The 17,068-nt window shown below is 41.9% G+C and overlaps 1 protein-coding gene across 1 annotated transcript; it reads right to left on the bottom strand.

Moving 5' to 3' along the window:
* Positions 1-215: 215 nt before the first annotated feature.
* On the bottom strand, positions 216-16,759 carry LOC139419005 (F-box only protein 8-like). Its single transcript, XM_071168812.1, has 6 exons — positions 16,505-16,759; positions 10,759-11,156; positions 10,073-10,199; positions 9,342-9,460; positions 9,055-9,251; positions 216-2,938 (listed from the first exon to the last, which is right to left on the bottom strand). Exons 2-6 carry the CDS (start codon positions 11,145-11,147, stop codon positions 2,751-2,753), a joined length of 1,020 nt encoding a protein of 339 aa, XP_071024913.1. The 5' UTR covers positions 11,148-11,156; positions 16,505-16,759; the 3' UTR covers positions 216-2,750.
* Between the last annotated feature and the right edge of the window lie 309 nt (positions 16,760-17,068).

Below are 17,068 nucleotides of genomic sequence, written 5' to 3'. Positions count from 1 at the left end.
CAGAGGAACTCTATAGTTAATATATACACTATGGATTGTGGCTTTGAAAATGGGGTTTGGTAGTTTCGAGAGCCGTGTTGAGAGGTGTATATAGGTGACTTAATTCGTAAATATAGTGTACATAGTCGAAGGGTGAATCAGTAATGGTCACAATCTTAAATATATAAAAACATTATGATCACTGTAGAAAGTCACAGCTCAACACAAGGGGAATATTTTCTCAGAGTTTAATTTGTATACAATCTAGACAGGTTTTTATTTCCAGTGTTGTCATTCAGCAACCCATCTCAGATGTAAATGGTTTTGTTAGGCTGTTGAAAAGGGAATGGTCTATAAAAATCTCAATCCATAAATCCACACAGGAAACTAAAACGTACATGGAATTGAAGAAAAGGAAAAGTCTGTACTGTCATTTGCTGCTGTTAAACTCATGTAATTAACATTTCATAAATATTACGATAATAATCTCAAATCACTTAAATTTAAATTCATCATGGAAGTGGAGAACATTAACTGTGCAAAGACTCAGTTCTCTGCATGCAGTCCAGTGCTCATACAAAATGTCAGTGCAAAAACAGGTCTACTTATGAGGAAAAAAAATCTGTTAAAATACGTCAAAATAAAATGTTTCTTATATAAATCTCTATACTTAAATATATACATGTGCAAATCAAATCTGGGTTTTAATCAATTGTATGCAAACATTTACCACAGTTGTTATTCTGCTCAGGTTCACATGTCAGTGTGGTCGTCATTTTCAACATTTTGTTTATTGGCACTAGAACTAATAATAAAGACTGCATGGCTAAGACATCAGATAGAAAACAAACAATCCTTCAGATATGTGAGAACTAAATAGTGTAATATATATATATATATATATATATATATATATGAATCAGAAGACAGCAGTGTGGAGAGAAAACACCCCCTGGTTAAAGTGCTCACTAGTTAGTAATCATTAAAAGAAACAATCTGGTTCAATACTGAACACTGCATAAAGAAATGTCACGAATAGAGCGGACTTGATTCCTTATTCTAGATGACATATTTCTGGACATTTGTAGCAAATAGAATCAAGCCCTTCGAGTCACTGGGGAGAGGGTGGGAGAGAAAGAGTGACGTTGCAGTCATAGAATAGACAATTTAAGATTTAAACATGATAGAGGCATCAGTCCAGAGTCACACACATAAAACAAATCACAATATAAATGTTGTCCGCAAAGGATGGTGGGAAAGATTAACGTTCATATCTGTGGTGTCACTTATGCTGTTTACACAGGCAGCCCAATTCTGATCTTTTTCTTCACTAATTGGTCTTTTGACCAATCAGATCTGGACGTGAAAAGATCAGATTTGATTGGTCAAAAGACCAATGAGTGGAAAAAAATAATCAGAATTGGGCTGCCTGTGTAAACGCAGGCATCGGTGCTAGAGTCAGTGCCGGAATGTGTCCCAAATGCCACCCTATTCCCTATATAGTGTACTGCTTATGACACGAGCCCTATGGGCCCTGTTCAACTGTAGTGCAACACATAGGGAATAGGATGCCATTTGGGAATCAGCCTGTTTTTAAGGGGTAGAATGCTTGTCAACACAAAAGGATAAAGTAACATAGATACCTTCATTTACCAACATTACCTATCCCAGCTTGGGCCGAGGTAAAAATTCACTGAACAATTGTCCTCAACTTTGACACTTATTTTTCCATCAACAATCAATAGCTGTATTACCAGTGTTGTGTTCATTAGGCACCAAATATAATAAAATGGATTGCAACATTGAGAAACAAAATTGGACTTGTCCAATAAGAAACATTTATTTTCGTCTTCCGTAGGCGAAAAACGTTTTCAATTTTGCACACTAATTAATACGACCCAGCCGAGATGCATGCAGATGAGAGTTCACATTACAAACTCAAAATTGGATGCTCTGAGATTCCCATGGACATTCTACTCATCCACATACATCAATTCAGAGTACGATCCATGGCGATTACTTTACAACTCATAAAATACTTTGGAATGGACGCAAAGAGCCCTTTGAAGTTCTCTGCTAAAAATAAAAGGATTCCATGTTGTAAATGTGGTTGGATTAATTATTGTTGTGCCTCTTGGAAATTCATATTCATTCCATCCAATTTAATCCGGCTTACAAAGTTAAGGACAAAAATACAGTGGAGTTTCTACCAGCCTATTAGTCATTCTTTTAAGTTCCTCTAATTGTAAAAAAACATTCCAACAAAAACATTTAAAAAAGAAAAACAGAATATTTAACTCAAAACTCAAGAGTAATTCACAAAACAAAAACAGAGTATAATGTGAACCACAACTGCAAATTTTTGCTGTAATAATTTTCAGTCCTTGTTCATAGCATATGTTTAACTTCTTCTTGACTTCGTTAACATACTGGAGCTACACTTCTGCGTGGTTAAGCTGGAAGTAGTTGGTTATATTGTCATATGCTACTTTTGTGCTGAATATACGTCTAGCCTGTCTGAGGCTATATCTCACACCTTAAGATGTCACTTCATGTGGGCGGGCCAAATCGCTACGCTACTTGGTCTCCATTGGCTCTACAGCCGGAGAAGAGATTACCTCCCACCCAGTATGGAAACAAGAATCATTGCTAGCAGTACAGGACCCTATATTAAGAATGACCAGCAACAACTATTGTCCAAAGTAGTATCTTGCATCAGTGCAATCACTGGTTTGTGTATTCACCGACTTCCACTCCTCGTCACTTCCCGGTTAGGCCGCCACATGGCCGATGAGATAGATGTTGTCGTAAAGATGGCCGACAAAGTCCTCGCTGATGTTCTGGGCAGCGTGGCGCGTGTTGCGGATGAACTCACGTTTGGACATCTTGTTCTTGACGTGCGGGCTGGTCAAGTCTATAGACAGCAGGATGAGCGAGTAGCAGAGCACATACACCGCATCTGGAGAGGAGAGATGGACAGAATGTTAGAGAGGTCAAACAAGTCCCAGCACCAAGCATCCAATGAAGATTAAGTTGTATATGGAGCTGTGAGGTGGCAGCTAGCCTAGCGGTTAAAAGCGTTGGGCCAGTAACCCAAAGGTCGCTGGTTTGAATTCTGGGCAGACAAGGTGAAAAATCTGCCGATGTGACCTTGAGCAAGGCACTTCGTCACCCTGGATAATAGCGTCTGCTAAATGATAAATATATAAATAAATAAAAGTGAAATTATTTTAGACTTAAGATAAATAATGGCAATGGGGCACACACACCAACAAAATACCTATTTAAAAAAAAATCTTGCTTAGTAATATACATGTATTCAGTATATTAGCCAGCCCCAATGTTTTAGTTGATGTCTTTCTCAGTCCAGCAATACTTTCTCTGTTCATTGTGTGGTCATCACTTGGCTGAGAGGGTGGGTGGGAGTTTAAGAATAAACGACAGGGAGACAGAGCGAAGGGAAGACCAGAAAAGAGCATCAGAACAAGAGAAGGGCAGATAAAGAAAAATAGCTTCATAATGACGTGTCTACAAACAAAAAACACACATTCTGAAGTGTGAATAATATTCCTTTACAGGACACATAACAGGGAAGGAAAGAGACATGTCTACTCATATTCTCAGACCTTACAGTGTGGGTATCAGCCCTGGTTCTGGGCAGACTAAGAGGGGTTGAACAGGGGGTCTCTTTAGAGTGGGAGAGAGCGAGAGAAAGTGTGAGAGCGTACATCTCCGCTCCTCCTTTACTGCTCTGCCAATTCTATCGCCAGTAAGTTTATAATAAATCAGCCGGCTTCTCCTCCAGGACGACGCAGAGCGGCCGAGAACCGCGCCAGATGTTATTACAACACCGTTCTGTGATAGGAGAGTGAGGGCAGCGCTCCAGCCAAACACTTTAAACCCCTGGGATTATTGTGGCTTAAGGGACCAATGACAGTGTTAGTACAAAGATTTCTCACACATTTGAATCATGCAACAAGGACAGGACAACTTGGGTCAAGTGCAACATCAGAGCCCTTTGTAAATTACAGAGGCATTGTGGGGAGATCAACAGACGAGAGAAGACCTAAAGCCTGTGGGATTTGTTGAGCCTGGACCCTGAGTTAGGAGTTGTTCAACTGTGGCAGAAACTGGCAGGTGGTTGCAGGCGCTGTTGACAAGACAAGACCAGACAGACGCATGATGTCAGGTGTTTACAGTGACATCACCTATTCCTTTTAGCTCCTAGTGGAGTAAAGGGCCTTTTACAGTACTTGGGTCTTCTAGGGCTCGGTCCTCTAAAGCAGACCTACTGGTTGAATCCATCTGTCACTGCGGCCCCACTCAGCCCAAGCCATCTCACTTGGGTTGAGGTCGGGTGATTGTGGAGGCCAGGTCATCTGATGCAGCACTCCATCACTCTCCTTCTTGGTCAAATAGCCCTTACACAGCCTGGAAGTGTGTGTTGGGTCATTGTCCTGTAGAAAAACAAATGATAGTCTCACTAAGCCCAAACCAGATGGGATGGCGTTTCGCTGCAAAATGCTGTGGTAGCCATGCTGGCTAAGTGTGCCTTGAATTCTAAATAAAAATCAGCAACAGTGTCACCAGCAAAGCACACCCACACACCTCCTCCATGCTTCACGGTGGGAACCACACATGCAGAGATCATCCGTTCACCTACTCTGCGTCTCACAGCGGTTGGAACCAAACTCTCAATTTCATGGCGTTTGGAACCAATTTTTTAAAAATTGGACTCAAATGTCCATTGCTCGTGTTTCTTGGCCCAAGCAAGTCTTGTCTTCTTATTGGTGTCCTTTAGTAATGTTTTTTTTGCAGCGATTCGACCATGAAGGCCTGATTCACACAGTCTCCTCTGAACCATTGTTGTTGAGATGTGTCTGTTACTTGAACTCTGAAGCATTTATTTGGGTAATGAACTTATCCTCTGCAGCAGAGGTAATTCTGGGTCTTCCTTTCCTGTGGCGGTCCTCATGAAAGCCAGTTTCATCATTGCGTTTGATGGTTTTTGCAACTGCACTTGAAGAAACGTTCAAAGTTAACATTTTCCAGATTGACTGTCCTTCAGGTCTTATAATTCTTGTCAAAATATGGACTTGGTCTTTTACCAAATAGGGCAATCTTCTGTACACCACACCACCCCTACCTTGTCACAACACAACTGATTGGCTCAAACGCATTAAGGAAAGAAATTCCACAAATTAACAAGGCACACCTGTTCATTGAAATGCGTTTTTTTAACGGTTTTGTAAAAATTATTGTATGAACCATTTAGGAATTACAACCATTTTTTATACATACTTGGACAAACTGACAATCAAATTAAATTACTTAATACTTGGTTGCAAATCCTTTGCAGTCAATGACTGCCCTGAAGTCTGGAACCCATAGACATCACCAGATGCTGGGTTTCTTCCCTGGTGATGCTCTGCCAGGCTTTTACTGCAGCAGTCTTCAGTTCCTGCTTGTTCTTGGGGAGTTTTGCCTTCAGCAAGTGAAATGCATTCTCAAATTCGATTCAGGTCAGGTGATTGACTTGTTTATTGCAGAATATTCCACTTCTTTGCGTTAAAAAAAGTATTGTGTTGCTTTCGCAATATGCTTCGGGTCAATGTCCCTCTCCACTGTGAAACACCGTCCAATGAGTTTTGAAGCATTTGGCTGAATCTGAGCAGATAATATAGCCCTAAACACTTCAGAATTCATCCTGCTGCTTTTGTCAGCAGTCACATCAATAAATACAAGGGAAGCAGCCATACATGCCCACGCCATAACACGACCTCCACCAAGCTTCACAGATGAGGTGGTATACTTCGGATCACGAGAAGTTCCTTCCCTTCTCCATACGCTTCTAATCATTCTGGTACAAGTTGATCTTTGTCTCATCTGTCCATAGCATGTTGTTCCAGAAATTTACAGGCTTTTTTACATGTTTTTTGGCAAACTCTAAAGCTGTGTTCCTGTTTGAGGCTTACCAATGGTTTACATCTTGTGGTAAACCCTCTGTATTTACTCTGGTGAAGTCTTCTCTTGATTGTTGACTCTGACACAGATACAGTGCCTTGCGAAAGTATTCGGCCCCCTTGAACTTTGCGACCTTTTGCCACATTTCAGGCTTCAAACATAAAGATATAAAACTGTATTTTTTTGTGAAGAATCAACAACAAGTGGGACACAATCATGAAGTGGAAAGACATTTATTGGATATTTCAAACTTTTTTAACAAATCAAAAACTGAAAAATTGGGCGTGCAAAATTATTCAGCCCCTTTACTTTCAGTGCAGCAAACTCTCTCCAGAAGTTCAGTGAGGATCTCTGAATGATCCAATGTTGACCTAAATGACTAATGATGATAAATACAATCCACCTGTGTGTAATCAAGTCTCCGTATAAATGCACCTGCACTGTGATAGTCTCAGAGGTCCGTTAAAAGCGCAGAGAGCATCATGAAGAACAAGGAACACACCAGGCAGGTCCGAGATACTGTTGTGAAGAAGTTTAAAGCCGGATTTGGATACAAAAAGATTTCCCAAGCTTTAAACATCCCAAGGAGCACTGTGCAAGCGATAATATTGAAATGGAAGGAGTATCAGACCACTGCAAATCTACCAAGACCTGGCCGTCCCTCTAAACGTTCAGCTCATACAAGGAGAAGACTGATCAGAGATGCAGCCAAGAGGCCCATGATCACTCTGGATGAACTGCAGAGATCTACAGCTGAGGTGGGAGACTCTGTCCATAGGACAACAATCAGTCGTATATTGCACAAATCTGGCCTTTATGGAAGAGTGGCAAAAAAAAAGCCATTTCTTAAAGATATCCATAGAAAGTGTTGTTTAAAGTTTGCCATAAGCCACCTGGGAGACACACCAAACATGTAGAAGAAGGTGCTCTGGTCAGATGAAACCAAAATTGAACTTTTTGGCAACAATGCAAAACGTTATGTTTGGCGTAAAAGCAACACAGCTGAACACACCATCCCCACTGTCAAACATGGTGGTGGCAGCATCATGGTTTGGGCCTGCTTTTCTTCAGCAGGGACAGGGAAGATGGTTAAAATTGATGGGAAGATGAATGGAGCCAAATACAGGACCATTCTGGAAGAAAACCTGATGGAGTCTGCAAAAGACCTGAGACTGGGACGGAGATTTGTCTTCCAACAAGACAATGATCCAAAACAAAGCAAAATCTACAATGGAATGGTTCAAAAATAAACATATCCAGGTGTTAGAATGGCCAAGTCAAAGTCCAGACCTGAATCCAATCGAGAATCTGTGGAAAGAACTGAAAACTGCTGTTCACAAATGCTCTCCATCCAACCTCACTGAGCTCGAGCTGTTTTGCAAGGAGGAATGGGAAAAAATGTCAGTCTCTCGATGTGCAAAACTGATAGAGACATACCCCAAGCGACTTACAGCTGTAATCGCAGCAAAAGGTGGCGCTACAAAGTATTAACTTAAGGGGGCTGAATAATTTTGCACGCCCAATTTTTCAGTTTTTGATTTGTTAAAAAAGTTTGAAATATCCAATAAATGTCGTTCCACTTCATGATTGTGTCCCACTTGTTGTTGATTCTTCACAAAAAAATACAGTTATATCTTTATGTTTGAAGCCTGAAATGTGGCAAAAGGTCGCAAAGTTCAAGGGGGCCGAATACTTTCGCAAGGCACTGTACGCCTGCCTTCTGGAGGGTGTTCTTGATCTGGACAACTGTTGTGAAAAGGGTTTTTCTTCACCAGGGAATGAATTCTGTCATCCACCACAGTTGTTTTCTGTGATCTTCCAGACCTTTTGGTGTTCCTGAGCGTTCTTTCTTTCTAAGAATGTACCAAATAGTTGATTTGGCCACACCTAATGTTACTGATGGGTTTGTTTTGATTTTTCATGCCTAATGATGTCTTCCTTCAATGGCAAGGACAGCTGTTTGGATTTCATATTGAGGGTTAACAGCAACAGATTCCAAATGCAAATGCCACACTTGAAATCAACTCTATACCTTTTATCTGCTTACCTGTAAATTAACTAATGAGGGAATAACACACACCTGGCCATGGAACAGCTGAGCAGCCAATTGTCCAATTACTTTTGGTCCCTTAAAAATATGGGGGGGGGGGGGAACCACATAAAAAGTGCTGTAATTCCTACACCATTCACCTGATTTGGATGTAAATACCCTCAAGCTCATATTCATTATTTCATTTTAACTCCAATATGCTGTGGTAGACAGCTAAAGCAATAATAACAACATGGTCAATGGCCAAAAATGTATGATCTGACTGTATATATTTTAGTATTTTACACCCTTTTTCTCCCCAATTACAATCTTGTCTCGTCGCTGCAACTCCCCAACGGGCTCGGGGAGGCGAAGGTCGAGTCATGCGTCCTCCGAAACATGACCCACCTAACCGCACTTCTTAACTCATGCCCCCTTAACCTGGAAGCCAGCCGCACCAATGTGTCAGAGGAAACACCGTTCAACTGACGACCGAGGTCAGCCTGCAGGCACCTGGCCCGCCACAAGGAGTCGCTAGAGTGCGATGAGCCAATTAATCCGGACGACACTGGGACAATTGTGTGCCGCCCTATGGGACTCCCGATCACGGCCGGTTGTGATACAGCCCGGGACCGAAGCCGGGTCTATAGTGACATATCTAGCACTGCGATGCAGGGCCTTAGACCGCTGTGCCACTCAGGAGGCCCATATATTTTTATATAAAAATAAACATTTCTCTTACAAAAGTAGTGCGCTGGGCCTTTACTAGTCCTATATTAGCAGACCGATATAGCACTCTATAGCGCGGGCAGACGGCTAGATCATCGGCAAAAAAGAAAAACAAACATTGCAGCACCGACACACATCTTGCCTCTAACTCAACACCTGTCAGGTCTACAATTCCCATTAATTAATTTATTACTACAATTCCCCCCCACTAAACATCCTGTAGAACTACAACTCCCTCCGCTTACATAGGCTGAATTAACATAACACGCACCAGAACTACAAATCTCCTCCACTCATCCGACTTCCCTAAACACCCTGCAGATTAGAACTACAACTCCCTGCAGTGCACTGACCTGGGCTGAGACCCACATCCCGGACCAGGACAGGGTTGCAGGCGCAGAAGCGGTGGGAGAACTTGGTGATGAGCGTCTCCAGATATTCGCCCCTCTCCTCTGGGGCGTGGATGTGCCTGAAGAAGTCCCTCAGTGCGTTGGGCAGGAACTGGTTACTGAAGTTGTGCAGCGTGACCAGCTCGTCCAAAACATCTCTCCTGCAATTAGAGACAAGCCAATAAGAATTTGAAAAAAGCCCAGTGAGAATTCGAGAAAAGCCCAGTGAGAATTCAATAAAGAAAACCCACCTCTCATCTAGGTATACCCTCAGCATTTTCCAGTTGAGCGTGCGAGTGCAGAAGATGAACTTGGCCAGCTCCTTGGGGTGGTCCACCAGTATGCCTTTGGACATGAAGTAACTGATACCCTATTGGGGGGGGGGGGGGGGGGGAGAGAGAAAGAGAGAGTCAATATGAAACACACACAGAGAGAAAGAGGGATTAGAGGGGGAGAGTAGAGACCCAGCACCATTTCAGTCCATTACACAGCTATCACATGCCCTTTAAGTGGCTGGCCATAGTGAGCCTAATCCACTTAGCGATACAGACAGACCAAATAACGCCATTAGAATGTTCCACAGATTCTCGGGAACCAGGCTTTGACCTGCTGCGACCTTCAAGGCTGATGTCTTTCAGAATGTATGCATCGGCAGTAAACAAGTAATTTAGCTGGTAGTCATTTGTCTTCAAGGAGGGCTGAAGTGTGGTGGGTTTGATGTGTAAAGTGTGGTGGGTTCAATGTGTACTCACTATTTCTAAATCATATTTTTTTTGTGGTAAAAAAAATCAAGAATCAATAACGTAGTAAAAAAAAGCTAATTGGTCCATATACATATTCATATATATACTGAACAATTTCCCGGAAACAGATTAAGCCGGCTTTATCTACGTCCGGGAAACCGGAGTGTTTCAGTGGGGAAGTGGTGCTTTAAAAAGGTGGACGAGGCATTTGGGATAAAGGTGAAAAAGAGATGACTTACCTCCTGATGGTTAGCGTTGAACGTCAGACTGCCTTCATCTAGCATCATGTAGAGTCTTCTATATGAGAAGCCATAGGGAAGCCTTCTATTGTAGATGGAACAGTGACCCCATGTGGACTTACACAAACTAGGGCACAGCCAGACAGAGAAAGAGAGAGCAAGTCAGGGAACAAGCGAGCGACAGAGAAAAAGGGAGGACTGCAATTAGAAACATGATCACCCAATCAACTCTTTGAACCATTAAAGACACAGAACCTGGTACATGTTATACCTACTTGTGGCAAGCACCATTTGAATGATTTGTGGACAATTAAAAACATTGATGAATCTGTAATGGTGTGTCAGGTCCTGTCCTGCAGCACACTTCTCATTGGCTACGTTCACACAAGGAGCCCAATTCTGATATTTTGTCCAATAATTGGTCTTTTGACCAATAACATCAGAACTTTTCACATAAAAAAAAAAAAGCTGATCTTATTTGGTCAAAATACCAATTAGTGACATTAGTTTTGAATAATTCATTCTGAACACCCGCTAACTGACCCAGTCAGTCTACTACTCACCCCTGCCTCCCTTCCACAGACCCAGTCAGTCTACTACTCACCCCTGCCTCCCTTCCACAGACCCAGTCAGTCTACTACTCACCCCTGCCTCCCTTCCACAGACCCTGTCAGTCTACTACTCACCCCTGCCAGAGGTACTCGTCGTGGCCCAGGTCCTGCCACACGCAGGATGCCAGACAGAGGTCTGTAGCGTTCAGGTAGGACAGGATGGTGATGCTGAGCTCTGGAGGAAGCATCTCCAGGTCTATGAAACCCTGCTGCTCCTTCCCCCGGCGGGCACGCAGCAGCTGGTAGATGTCTGCCCCTTGGCAGTGCTGGGGGTGGCGCCGCGGGTGGGGGTGAGGTGGCAGGTTGCCCACCCCGGGGGAGGGGGGAGCCTGGCCTGGGTTAACCCCCATCTCCATCCCCAAATCCTGGGGATCTCCGTCAAGGCCAGGTCCAGCATCCCAGTGCTCTCCGTACTCCTGCTGCAGCTGCTGGTTCCTGGCCACCCTCCACAGCCCCTGACCCATCTGCAGGATCTGGTGTATAGGCAAGACAACACAGGCAGCACAGTCTGCATGTGTCACATAGGGAATAGGTTCCCTCAGGAGGAATATCAAACAGAAGTAGCTCAGTGGTCTAGTTACTAGGCATTAAATTGGGAATTTCCTGGCCATCCAATCTGGCCTTAAATAGCCATGTACTCTTATAATCTCCACCCGGCACAGCCAGAAGAGGAGTGGCCACCCCTCAGAGCCTGATTCCTTTCTAGGTTTCTTCCTAGGTTCCTGCCTTTCTAGGGAGTTTTTTCTGTGCACCTACATCTGCATTGCTTGCTGTTTGGGGTTTTAGGCTGGGTTTCTGTATAGCCCTCTGTGACATCTGCTGATGTAAAAAGGGCTTTATAATAACATTTGAGTGATCCAAAGTCCTATTTTAACAATCCAATATAATAACGGAGGCCATCGTTCTACCTTGTTTAAATGTTTGGGCAGCTGGATTACTTCCTGGTTAATTTAGTCAATGGCATGGCAACAGCTGATGGTAGGCATAGCAGGCTAACTCCAAGATAGCTATGCTGAGTCACTGAAGGGCTCAGTGGTTGTCACAAAATAGAGAAACATCCGTGACGGGTTAATTTAATCTGGATTCAGACCCTAGCTGTTTGTTCGCAGAAACATCTCAACGATTGCCTCTACTTTCATGTGTCATCTCGCATACATTAGCCCAATCAAATCAAAGCAATTGCTTCCTGAAAGTGCACTCTGGAACAGTCTCTGTAAGGGGTCGAGGCAGATGCTAATGTGACTTTACACAACAAGCCATTTCGAAATATACTGAACAAAAATATAAATGCAACAATTAACGATTTTACTGAGTTACAGTTCATAATGAAATTAGTCAAATTTAAATAAATTAGGCCCTAATCTATGGATTTCACTTTCACGTGATTGGGCAGCAGTGCAGCCATCTGTGGGCTTAGGGGGGGGGGGGCACAGGCCCACCCACTGGAGCCAGGCCAGGCCAGGCCAATCAGAATATGTTTTTCCCCACAAAAGGGCTCTATTACAGACAGAAACACTAAAAGTTTCAATCCCGCAGGTGAAGAAGCCTGGATCTGGAGGTCCTGGGCTGGCGTGGTTACACGTGGTCTGCGGTTGTGAGGCCGGATGGACGTACTGCCAAATCCTCTAAAACAACGTTGGAGGTACAGAAAATAACATGAAATTCTCTGACAAAAACTCTCTGATATTCCTGCAGTCAGCATGCCAATTGCAAGCTCCCTCAAAACTTGAGACATCTGTGTCATTGTGTTGTGACTAAACTGCACATTGTAGAATGGCCTTTTATTGTCCGAAGCACAAGGTGTACCTGTGTAATGATCATGCTGTTTAATCATCTTCTTGACATGCCACATCTGTCAGGTGGATGGATTATCTTGGCAAAGGATAAATGCTCACTAACAGGGATGTAAATACATTTGTGCACAAAATTGAAGAGAAAAGCTTTTTGTGCAGATGGAAAATGTCTGGGATCTTTTATTTCAGCTCATGAAACATGGGACCAACAATTTACATGTTGCTATTTCAGTGTAGTTGCTATATGCATCAAGCCTGCCATCTCCACCTTTACCCTTATAATCCTTGGGCCAGGAACGACTATCTTACCCCTTCCATTTATAGCCATCTAAACCTTTACCCCATCAGACAGAAGACAGTGCAATTGAGGCAAGGCCTAAACCATTTAGCCTGCTATCACTTACCCTCCATCATGCCAGCTATGGCCCTGTTTTTTCTCCAGGAAAAAAACACCATCCACAACACAGATTGACGTGGTATTATTTTATAAACCAGAAGTAGCCTCAGTTAACCCGCTAGGTGACATGCATTCAACTCTCTCCGACTCCCCTGTCAGTCAGTCTCAGTGAGTGGGTTTGTAGCTTAATTTCTAATTCTTGTGTTTTAGTCATACATTTGTTTCCCCTTTAACTTAGTTCGGATAGAGCTTGTGAGTAAGCATTTCACTCTAAGGTCTACTACACCTGTTGTAGTTGGCACGTGACAAATAACATGTCAGACAGTTTACACTACAGGCACTCTTCTCTCTTGTAATATCATCTTAGAATGGTTCAGAGCGGAATCATAGCCTGGTCTTAGATTTGTTTGTGCCATCTTAACAATCAACACAGGAGTTGGCGATTGTTAAGACAGCCCAAACACATCTGGGATCAAGCTAGAATCTTCCATCCCTGTCACTACAGCTGAATGTCAATTCCAGCCTATTTAGCCTACCCACTGCTCGGAATTCCTCACGTTCTCAATTCTCTGTTTCCCCATGTGATGTGGGCATGCACCTAGGCTTCTCACCGCTACATTGCACTTGTTATTCAGCATTCCCTGCTTGCTGCTGGAGCATTAAGACTGTAGGCTGCTCAAAAAACACAGTTGGGAATGTCTTAAAGCTACAATATGTAACTTTTTGGGCAAGCTGACCAAATTCAAAGAAATGTGTGTTCTAGATATGTCAGTCTCATTGAAAGCAAGTCTAAAAAGTGCTAGTTATGTTCTTTGTAAGCTATGTCCATGATTCCTGTTATGTTTATTTTTTTAGCATATTTTACTTTTGTACATAAGCTTCAAACTAGGGGTCGACCGATTAATCGGAATGGCCGATTAATTAGGGCCGATTTCAAGTTTTCATAACAATCGGAAATCTGTATTTTTGGGCGCTGAGTTCCGATTATCATTTTAATTAAATTTGTATATATTTTTTTATTTGATACCTTTTATTTAACTAGGCAAGTCAGTTAAGAACACATTCATATTTTCAATGACTGCCTAGGAACTGTGGGTTAACTGCCTTGTTCAGGGGCAGAACGACAGATTTTCACCTTGTCAGCTCAGCGGTTCCAATCTTGCAACCGCACAGTTAACTAGTCCAACGCTCTAACCATTGCACTCCACGAGTAATCTGCCTGTTACGCGAATGCAGTAGAAGCCAAGGTAAATGGCTAGCTAGCATTAAACTTATCTTATAAAAAAACAATCAATCATAATCACTAGTTATAACTACTAATCCAGTTTAGCAGGCCATATTAACCAGGTGAAATTGTGTCATTTCTCTTGCGTTCATTGCACGCAGAGTCAGGGTATATGCAAGTTTGGGCTGCCTGGCTCATTGCAAATTAATTTGCCAGAATTTTACGTAATTATGACATACATTGAAGGTTGTGCAATGTAACAAGAATATTTAGACTTATGGATGCCACCCGTTAGATAAAATACCGAACGGTTCCGTATTTCACTGAAATAATAAACGTTTTGTTTTCGAAATGATAGTTTCCGGATTCGATCATATTAATGACCAAAGGCTCATATTTCTGTGTGTTATTATGTTATAATTAAGTCTGATTTGATAGAGCAGTCTGACTGAGCAGCAGCAGGCCCGTAATCATTCATTCAAACAGCACTTTCGTGCGTTTTGCCAGCAGCTCTTCGCAAGCACAGCGCTGTTTATGACTTCAAGCCTATCAGCCTAATGGCTGGTGTAACCGATGTGAAATGGCTAGCTAGTTAGCTGGGTGTGCGCTAATACTGTTTCAAACGTCACTCGCTTTTAGATTTGGAGTAGTTATTCCCCTTGCGCTGCAAGGGCCAAGTTTTGTGGAGCGATGGGTAACGATGCTTCAAGTGTGGCTGTTGTCGATGTGTTCCTGGTTCGAGCCCAGGTTGGGGCGAGGAGGGGGACGGAAGCTATACTGTTACACTGGCAATACTATAGTGCCTATAAGAACATCCAATAGTCAAAGGAATATGAAATACAAATGGTATAGAGAGAAATAGTTCTATAAATACTATATTATCTACAACCTCTTACCTTGGAATATTGAAGTCTCATGTTAAAAGGAACCACCAACTTTCATATGTTCTCATGTTCCGAGCATGGAACTTAAACGTTAGTTTTTTTACATGGCACATATTACTTTCTTCTCCAACACTTTGTTTTTTAATTATTTAAACCAAATTGAACATGTTTCATTATTTATTTGAGGCTAAATTGATTTTATTTATGTTTTATATTAAGTTAAAATAAGTGTTAATTCAGTTATTGTAATTGTCGTTATTACAAAAAAAAATAAAAATTGTATTTTTATTTATTTATTTAAATAGTTTGATTAAATCGGCCGATTAATCAGTATCGGATTTTTTGGTCCTCCAATAATCGCTATCGGCGTTAAAATCATAATCAATTGACCTCTACTTTAAACAGCTGAAAATACAAAATAAATTGGATATGGAAAACATATTTCACAGCGGTTTAGATGGTACAATGATTCTCTACACTGACTGATTATTTTGTCAAACAGAAATTAGGAAAACTATTAGAATTTTAGCAACCAGGAAAAGGCAGAGCTATTTCTGCATGTTGCATCTTTAAAGTTGACACGAGTCTGTCTACTGGTTATATGGTGAGAGGGTTACTGTAGGTCATAGATGGTCCTAGACATGTAGGCCTAGACTAGGTCTAGATACATAGCCTAAACTGTTTGGATTAGTTCAACTGACCTAAGGGTGCATTTGTTCAAATGTGGATTGATGTCTTACTGTCATACTTATGACGGCCTGGCTTGCTAGTCAATTATTTTAATAATTTTCTGAACAAATAATTCAGTAGAAAGAGCAAACTTGCACAGTGCATGGTGTGATCACATTGGCTGAACTGATGTATTGGGAATGTACAGGACAGGCATATGGTTGGTCTAAATTGGTAGTTGGGTTTGGGGGGTGTTTTAACTGAATCTGGTGTTTGCAAACATATAATTTGAGTTTAAAATGAGCAACTATCTACAGTGGGTTTTGACTTCTTAGTGATGGAAAAACAGGTGGTAGCCTACCTGTACGGAGAATGTTGTACCCAATGTTCTGTGTACAGTCGATAAAGTGACGCACAATACAGATTCTGAGAAATCATTCTGATCAGCTGCCTACTGAATGTACAATCTTTAACAAACTAATGCAAACGTTTCGCTAGTGAGAAGGACATTCATACATACCTGTAGTCATGTAATAAGAACTGTCTCTTGGTGAACAGAGGGACCATACTCTGTCAAGCACTAGAGTTATGTGCCCCATCGTCCGTAGACGTTTGCCTAATTCAGTAATTGGATAAACTGTCATACAAAGTCAGACAGTAGTGGGCTGGAAATACGTTCAGTGTCTTGCTGTAAACAACATCAACATTGAAGTTATGTTCAGAAGCTTATATATAATAATTTCACTATCAAGCCAAATTTACCTAAAGCCCTCGCCTTTCTTCAATATAATTATTACAAGCCAACCAGCCATCGTCTTGTCAATGACCGACCATTGTAACCAGCGCCACCTACCTGAATTGTATGGAAGATTGTACCGCCGCCGCGACGTATACACAGTCCAGAACGTAAACAACTTCGGTGGGAATAGTTTTGGGTCTTCTACCGGTAACCAGATGTTCCCATTACCGCTGAATGCTGGCCAAAAATACCCACTATCGTCGCTGTTGTAGAGAAAAACTGCTCACAAAGTGACAACAGGCCTAATCTGCCCCTATCACTCAATATAGGGCTTCCTCAACTCCTCCTTTCTCCCTCCTCTTTTCACACGCACAGTTGTCTGGTTTGACGTTTCGCTTGTTATTGGTGGAAATGACGTGGCTGTAACTGAGTAAATCCATCTAACGATTGTGAATGGTACTTAACTATGATATATACAATCTTTCAATTGTTTTGTTTAAAAAATATTATTCTAGAAAAAATGTCGGCCTACACAGAAATCCATTGGACTTTTTACAAAAAAATCTGCAGTGCATTGCTTTGTTTCTTCTAACACATTAAAGGTAGCTAACCAGAATACTTTTGTTTTCCTTTCAACTACAGACAGAAAAGACGGCGTTTTACATGGATTTAGTAAGT

This window comes from Oncorhynchus clarkii, chromosome 10 (assembly GCF_045791955.1).
Source record: "Oncorhynchus clarkii lewisi isolate Uvic-CL-2024 chromosome 10, UVic_Ocla_1.0, whole genome shotgun sequence".
Classification (NCBI taxonomy): domain Eukaryota; kingdom Metazoa; phylum Chordata; class Actinopteri; order Salmoniformes; family Salmonidae; genus Oncorhynchus; species Oncorhynchus clarkii.
The sequence above is the reverse complement of the archived record's forward strand: the minus strand, read 5'-3'. Positions and strand labels throughout refer to the sequence as shown.